Source organism: Podarcis pityusensis (genome assembly GCF_964106645.2).
Source record: "Podarcis pityusensis genome assembly, chromosome: 7".
Taxonomy (NCBI): Eukaryota; Metazoa; Chordata; class Lepidosauria; order Squamata; family Lacertidae; genus Podarcis; species Podarcis pityusensis.
Window position 1 is genome coordinate 45,900,829 of NC_138031.1, and position 8,461 is coordinate 45,909,289.

At 40.3% G+C, this 8,461-nt stretch overlaps 1 protein-coding gene across 1 annotated transcript in view; it reads left to right on the plus strand.

The window, feature by feature from the left end:
- Positions 1-8,295, plus strand: part of NPC1 (NPC intracellular cholesterol transporter 1) — a 34,792-nt gene extending 26,497 nt beyond the window's left edge. Inside the window, exons 17-25 of the mRNA XM_081013072.1 lie at positions 377-466; positions 612-802; positions 1,383-1,498; positions 2,550-2,679; positions 3,623-3,820; positions 5,216-5,447; positions 6,732-6,845; positions 7,467-7,629; positions 7,971-8,295. Coding sequence (XP_080869198.1) covers positions 377-466; positions 612-802; positions 1,383-1,498; positions 2,550-2,679; positions 3,623-3,820; positions 5,216-5,447; positions 6,732-6,845; positions 7,467-7,629; positions 7,971-8,053 — 1,317 coding nt within the window. The 3' untranslated portion in view covers positions 8,054-8,295. The remainder of the gene's footprint in view (positions 1-376; positions 467-611; positions 803-1,382; positions 1,499-2,549; positions 2,680-3,622; positions 3,821-5,215; positions 5,448-6,731; positions 6,846-7,466; positions 7,630-7,970) is intronic.
- Positions 8,296-8,461: the final 166 nt, after the last annotated feature.

Here is an 8,461-nt window from a genome sequence, read left to right on the forward strand (position 1 = left end):
CCATTTTATTAAATCTGAGTCCCCCAAAATAGGGGGCATCTTATACATGGGGGTGTCTTATAGATGGAAAAAGACAGTATATTTTACAGCAATATTAAGTTGACTAGCAGCCTTCTGTCCATCATTGCTCGGGAATTCTAAGAAACAGAAAAGCCACTGCAGTGAAATTGGTGGTTAAAATCAGTTCAGTGTTGAACAGTTCAGTCCACTATCTTGATTCAAAATAGCATCCAATTATATCCAAACATAGATGAAAACCTGAACCTTGATATCAGGTTTTTAACAGATTGTTTAACAGATGCATAATTCTTTGAATGTGTAAATAAAAGTTGTTTCTGTGAATTAAATCACTTTTTGAAATATCACCTATTTTTAGATATCCGTATTTGTGGGTGTGCTGTCATTCAGCATAGCAGTTGCCAACAAGGTTGAGATTGGCCTGGACCAGAGCCTGTCAATGCCAGATGTAAGTGACTTTTGCTTCTTCTTTTTCCTTTGGGAAAAACAACTGCAAACAACATGCTACTCTTGTCTTACCATATATAGGGTAGAGAGAAGCATTATAGGTAGCTTCCTATTTTTCTCATTCCCTCTCCCCTTTCTTGTATAAGGACTCGTACATGTTGGATTACTTCAGCTCTCTCAGCAAATACCTGCATGCAGGTCCTCCAGTATACTTTGTGCTAAAAGAAGGACATGACTATACTACTTTGGATGGGCAAAATATGGTGTGTGGTGGAACAGGATGTGACAACAACTCCCTCGTTCAAGAAATATTTGATGCAGCAGAGATTAACAGTTAGTAAGTGTTTACTTTTTTCCTCATAAAGTCTGTTCAGCAAATAAACTGACCCAGACACTGCAATCATAATCTGAGGCCCTTCTTCATGTGCCCCTTTGGCGAGAGGTCCAGAGAGTGACAACTTGAGAATGACCCTTTTCTGCAGTGGCTCCCTGCTTGCGGAATGCTCTCTCCAAGGAGGCTTGTCTGGCTCCTTCATTACATATCTTTGGGCAACAGGCAGAAGCATTCTTCTCCTCCAGACTTTTGGCCAATTTCATAAGGATGAAAGCCACTTTTCTGTTAAACCCTCAAAATGATTTACAAGCAAATTAAGTATATTTTATGGTATGGCATTTTGTTGTAAAGTACTCATCCTTATTTTTTTTTTTAAAGTCATAGATTTTCCAATGGCAGTTTAAGTTACATGAGATGAACTTTGAAATTCTGAACACTTCTACTTGTAGTCTAGGAAAACAATTGCTAATCCTCCAGACAAACTAGACTGTTGTGTATACTTAACATTTAGTAGGAGAAATGTCCTGTTTTGAAAGTTCATTAATAATGTTTGGGTAAAGGTGGCTTGTTTTTCATATTTTAGCACAAAAATTGGCTATGCTCCTTCTTCGTGGATTGATGACTACTTTGATTGGGTCAAACCACAGTCAACTTGTTGCAGAATCTACAACACCACTGGGCAGTTCTGCAATGCTTCAGGTACTGTTTGTTGCCTTTGTACACTCCCTTAAACACGTCTTGCTCAGAATTCTCCTGTTGGGATGTGTGGAATTCTTAGCATGCTTTGATGCCAGTCATGCCTACCTACTCCAGCTTGCATATTTTACATGGGGGCAGGATGTAGAGTATGCTTTTAAATTCCTACATATTGACAAATACAGCTAATAGTTTAGTGCTGATAACACATATTGTACGTTAAGAACTGGCCTGATTCATATCAGCATCATGGAGGCAAGTCCCCATTCTTGCTTCCAACACTTTTCATAATGTTTACACACAGCTGAGTAATGTGTTGTGTGGTGTAGCAGCAACTGCTACTGCTACACAGGGAACTGCTTCCTATAGAGCTTGCCACGTGAAGCACTTCTGTTTTAAATTTAGGAAAGTAGACTTCTTAGCTTTGTCCCATCTTCATTTGGGTTGGATTATAGACATAGCTACATCTGAATAGAATCCAATGGCAGTTGCTGCTAAAAAATGGTTACATATGAAGATCCTGCTGGGTCAGGCCAGTTGCCCATCTAGTTCAACATCCTGTTTTGATAGTAGCCAACTAGTTGCTCATGGGAAGCCTGCAAGCAGCAGGCCTGAATGCAAAAGTGTTCTTCCCTCCCATTGTTTCCAGCCACTGGTACCCAAAATCATACTCCCTTCAACTACAGAGGCAGAACCTAGCCATCATAGCTAGCAGCTACTGGTAGCCTTATCATTGCATGAATTTGTCTAATCTTTTATAGTTGTCCAAGTTGGTGGCCATCACTGCTTACCATGGGAGCAAATTCCATAGTTGAACTATGCACTGTGTGAAGAAGTACTTTCTTTAGTCTGACCCAAATCTTCCAACATTTCATACATAGTTCAGCTGGGGTGTTCCTCTAATTGAGTAACTGCTTGGGTGTCTTTTGCACAAAAATATGGGACTCTTCAGCTAAGATCTTGGTTCTTCGATGAAACTGCTTTATTGTGAAGCAGGTTTTTTTGTGTGTGTGTGTAGCCAATTAACATACATTTTCCAACAATGTTTATGCAGTTGTGGATCCATCCTGTGTGCGTTGCCGGCCACTGACTCCAGAAGGGAAGAAGAGACCTCAGGGTGAAGACTTCATGAAATTCCTGCCCATGTTCCTCTCTGATAATCCTAATCCAAAATGTGGCAAAGGGTATGTGTCAACAGGGGCGCATTTAGAGGGGACATATTTTCCTTCAAAGTAAAACTTATTCTGACAAACACTGTAGTCATAAAGTATAAGAGACGCAGACCACCAGTGGTAAATGAGGCATTTGTGCCGCATCTGATGGGATCAGGCAGTGTGAGGTGATGAAATCAGGGCAGCTCTGGGCTGGCGATGGTTTTGTCCCACAGATGTGTGCACAGCTTTGCAAAGTCTGTCTTAACCTGGAGCTTCCCTGTCCTCCCTGCCACATCCCAGAAAATGCTGTGCTGCTATTTTCCATACGTACCCCTGCTGTTGCTGTGCAATACCAATCTAAGTGTCTGGCCTTCATTCTGACAGCCCAGAACATTGCCTTCTGTTGTTTCACGTATCTATCATTGCAGTCCTTGAATAAAGCATCACAAAGCTTGATCCTGCATTCATTTTGCAGAATTACATATTTGGGCACAATTGTGATGGGTGTTCGGTTGGATCCATAGATTCTCTCCTTTCACACACCCTTCCATCAGAGAGGAGCTTTTTTGTGTGTGGATCCAACTCATAGGGTGCTGGTTTCTTTGGCTAGAAGTCAGATAGTGGTAGTCCAGGGCCTACTGAGGAAGATGACAACACAGTATCGGGGGTGAAGCGAATGACTGTCTTCCACCATTTTACATTTGCTCTGTGCCTGTTCTTCCATTTGCCTTCCTTCTTGACAGATGAGAATGATGTCAGTTGAAGGACACTGGTCGCCTGCCTTGGCAAAATACTGTGTTCCCTTATCTCTCTAGATTAGCAAATTGTTACACAATCGTAGAGCACTGTGCCCAGGAGTGTCCTAACAGCATTGTAGAAGCTAGTTGTCTCTTGGATGCCTTAGCTAATTTTAACTGAAGGAACCTAATAATCATTCCATTGATATGTGTGCTAACTGTACTTTTCTTTACAGAGGACATGCAGCATATAGCTCTGCAGTTAACTTTATAAACAACTCTGAAGTTGGAGCTACCTACTTCATGACTTACCATACAGTGTTGAAAACCTCTGCAGACTTCATTGATGCAATGAAGAAAGCACGTGTGATAGCATACAACATTACTAAATCCATGAGCACTGAAGAAAAGAGCTATCACGTATTCCCCTACAGGTACGTGGCTCTTTCTCCACCTCTGTTCCCCCCTCCCCCTACCAAATACTTACACATTCAAAGTGTTACAGGGTGTTTTTTTCTTTGACTTACCTATATACCAGCTTTTAACAGCAAGAAGTTCCCATGGCAGCTCATGGATATTAAAACAGGAAAACAAATGGAACTGTTATACACTATTAATTTCTGAAGACCTGGTGCAATGAAGTTCCATCATGTCTCCAAAAAGAGACCAAAGAGGAACATAACAAACCTGTCAAGGGCCTACACACCAGAAATCTAGACACACAGCTGTGTTTCTAGTAGAAACTAATTTGGGGCAGTGTTTGGATAGTGCCTAATCAGCCGATTTAAAAACTTTGAGGGATTTGCATGGGAAAGCATGCTCCCCAGGAGTCCATGTTTAGGCTATATGGGGGGGACGGGGGGACAGCACTTTTAACAGAATGTGGAAGCAAACCCAGTGGTAATATTCTGTAATTGGTGAGATTTGTTTTTGCCAACCTACACAAATGGGGTATTTTGTACTAGTTGAGGCTTCCAGACAGTGTGTTTAAAATCAGTACAATGTGGTGTGTGTTAAATAAGCCCACTCTTGGGTGAAAAATACACATTCTGGTGGGTTGAATGTTGTTACTGAACCATGGGGTGATGATGTTGATTGGACATAAAACTGTGAATATCAAAATGCCATTGCACAAATTTCAGAGCCATAGTTTTTAAGAACAACAGTTTACACCCTGTAATATAACAAGGGTTACTGAATCGTCCTCAAACTTTCCTTTCCGTTGATGGAATGCTGACGGCCTGGTGGGTTTAGCTCCCCCTAGTGTTCAAAGGCAAGAATGCACATGCCTCTCAGGAACTTTTACCCAGCCCTTTCAAGGACACAACCTAGGTTACATTCCTCCCAAGTTGCTTGCAGCAGTAGCTTAGCAATTCTTTCAGTGTTCCTGCTTTTTCAAGCTTTCACATTTTTTCTTGATATTTAGTTTGAGTTTTTGGAAATAATTGGGAAATTACTTTGCATAATTTCCTTTAATGGCGAAAACACTATAAATAATTGGTTACTCTCTGAATGAATGAATGAATGAATTGATTTATTACAGTCACAGACCAGAAATATAGACATATAGTGATAGAGAACATACATAGGTTAAAATTAAACTCTATAAGCAAGAGCATGACTACTCTCTGCATCCTGGCTTTTTAAAATGTCTAGATTAATCCTATTTCCTCTGCCAAACTTTTTGAAAAATCTGAAAGTGGCATTCTCTTTTGAGAACGAGACGAAATTAATAATTTAGAATTAAGATATCAAAGTAGCCAAGCATTCAAAAGACTTATTCTGTTAATCTGTTACCAATGTGAACATTTTCTATTTTCTTTATATAGTGTGTTCTATGTTTTCTACGAACAATATCTCACTATTGTAAAAGACACCGTCTTTAACCTCAGTATTTCCCTTGGATCAATATTCTTAGTAACAATGGTGCTGCTTGGTTTTGAAGTGTGGGCTGCCATTGTTGTTACCCTTACCATTGCTATGATCCTGGTCAACATGTTTGGAGTCATGTGGCTCTGGGGCATCAGCCTGAATGCAGTTTCATTGGTTAATCTTGTCATGGTAAGTTCACCCTCATCTTTTTTTTATCTGCTCTCTCAACTTTTGGCGTCAACGGCAAATGCTATGTGCCGTTAGCCGATGTGGTGCCCTTCAGATGTTGCTGAAATAGTACTACCTTCCTCCCTGACAATTGGCCAGGCTAGCTGGAGCTGATGGGAGTTGGGAGTCCAGCAACATCTGGACGGGGAAGCATGTTGGCCAAAAATCTGGTTCAGAATACTGTAAATCCACTGTAATATGTTACGTAGGCAAATTTAATATCGTAGAACGGTAGAGTTGGAAGGTACACCAAGGGTCATCTAGTCCAACCTCCTGCAATGCAGGAATAACAGCCTGGATACCAACTTGTAAAACAAGGGCTCTTGGTCCACCCCACTGGAAAATGTTGCAGTGTACCCTTTAGTGTATGTTATCAGATCCTTTGGCTAAGGGGTTTAGAAAACAGAAGTTGGCATCAAATCCAAGGGTCCCTGTTCTTACTTTGTTCTCTCCCCTCCTCCCAAAAACTTTCTTGCAAAATAACACAAACTCTTCTCTTTTCAACTTTGGAAGGGCTGAATGACACTGAAGCCTAATCCCAGCTGCATTGTTTTCTCTGCTGTGTCTTCCTTCCTCAGTCCTCTTTTGTTTTCAGAGTAGAAAGAACATGAAGAAAATAAGGTGCTCCCATTCCACTCTCTCCTCTTTTCCTTCTCTCAGCTAGCCTCACCTGCCAGCTGATTAAAGCATCCTGGGGCTGCTCAGGCCCTGCAGTCATCAGTAGGCCAGAGAGTAAGAAATACTTTAGCACAGACATGGCTCTCTAGCCTAAATACATCATCATTTTCCATGTCAAGAGAACTACTTCTAGCTCAGGAGGCTTTTTTACTCAAGGGCTGAATGTTCTCTTATGTGAAAACTTCCATATACTAGTGACAGGCAATTTATTTCAGACATTTATATACCACTTAATATTCAGAACTTCTAAGTGGTATACAGAAAACATTTTTTTTAACCATGCAATGAATAAGAACAATTTAAAATAAATCATAAGACATTAAAAATGAGTCCAGGAAAGGTGCAGAGCTGATATAAAGGGTGTAGCCTATGGATAATGCTAAAAGTTGGATAAAGAGGCCTGGAGGATCATATTAGGCCTTCGACCCCAAGGTTCCCCATTCCGGCTGGAAGTAAAGGTACATAAGTGTAGGAAACTTCCTTTTTTAAAAAAAATCAAACCCAGAATGTTGAAAATGGAGTATTCTGTGGCAGTAAGCTGCTTAACCTATGCTGTCTTCTTTCCAGAGTTGTGGTATCTCTGTTGAATTCTGTAGCCACGTGACAAGAGCATTCACTGTTAGTACAAAAGCAACCAGAGCAGAGCGCGCTGAAGAAGCATTATCCCACATGGGCAGCTCTGTAAGTATTTTGTTTTGAAAACTATTCTGTCGTGGCACTAGAAACCACTTAAGGGTATGCTCCTATCTCCAGTGTTCAAAACTCCCATTGTTCTAGGTGCATTTTGTGACAGGAATTTCATTAGCACAAGTGGTTTCTGAGATCTGGCCTAAGGTTTCAAATTAAAACTGCAGAGTGGAAGGAAAGGACCTTTTTCTGCCTCCCCATTTCCAGCTACTCTCTGAAGACTGGATATTAGGGGAATATCCTTAAGGATTAGCAGTGGGAAAACTAGACCATGTGAAAAATGAACATAATATTTTAGCAGCAGTTCATTCATTTTCAGTGTTGTATTCTTATTATTTTAAAAAGCACACCTAGACATTGTTGTTGCACCCATAACCTAAGCTTAAGGTGCCATTTAGCTCCTAGCTTTCATATCTGTTTCTAACACTGCCTATCTCCCTCTCAAGGAGGCCTGATAGCTGGTACAGAGCATAGCCTGTAGTGACATACTTACTGAGAGTGCAAGATAAAGTTAATTAGAATAAAAACAATGCTTTATAAATGACAGTAGCAATTTCCTGTTGTGTTTCAATTAATGCATTGTATAAAACTAAACACTGTTTCCCCCTTTGTCAGGTTTTCAGTGGCATTACTCTCACAAAATTTGGAGGAATAGTAGTGCTTGCCTTTTCCAAATCCCAGATTTTCCAGATCTTCTACTTCAGGATGTATCTAGCCATGGTACTACTTGGAGCAACCCATGGTCTAATATTTCTTCCTGTCCTACTTAGTTATATAGGTAAGATCTTGCTCAATATGTACAAGTTGACCTGGAATTTTAACTCTTGAGGGTGCATAAGGGTTGCAGCTTGAGCTTCATTCTGTATTAATGTGATGTCTTGAATTGGTTTGTTTATGCTCATAGTGTGTAGGATATGACTCCACAACATGAAGGCAGGAGTCAAAACTGGTGGGGTAAATGCAGAAGTCTCTGCCTGCAAGGACAGCTCTCATCCCATCTGAGAACACCTTCACTCAAAGGAAAATAATTATTTCAAGCAAACTGATTTTGGGATACTACTCCTGTCTCTGCAGAACCAACCACTATCAAACTGGTAACTTTTTCCTTTTTCTTCACAGGACCCTCAGTAAATAAAGCTAAAGCACGTGCAGCACAAGAGAGAAACAAAGGTACAGAGAGAGAGAGACTCTTATTCTTCTAGCCATTTTAAACAAAGTGGTCAGTGGACTCGTTGAATTCTACCTGAAGCCCTTTTCACCATAAGTTTCAGCAAGTTTCTATGACTACTGTCGCACAACTACAAACCACTATTACTGGACAGATTAGAGATCTACCCAAGTAGATGACCAGTAGTTCTGAACAACTTGGACTCAGGAAGTACTGCATATTTCAGTTACAGTGTTACTAAAATTGGAAGGATCATAAATTATTATTATTATTTAATACATTCTAGTTTTTATTCTTGTGAAAGTGTTTCACACAATGAATTTGCTTTCCTGATGAAATCTAAAGTGACATGTATGAGAATAGATTGCTGACCCACTGACACTACTTTTTAAATGCAGGTCAATGCAATTTGTGGCTCTATTTTTAGGAGAGACAAATGAGC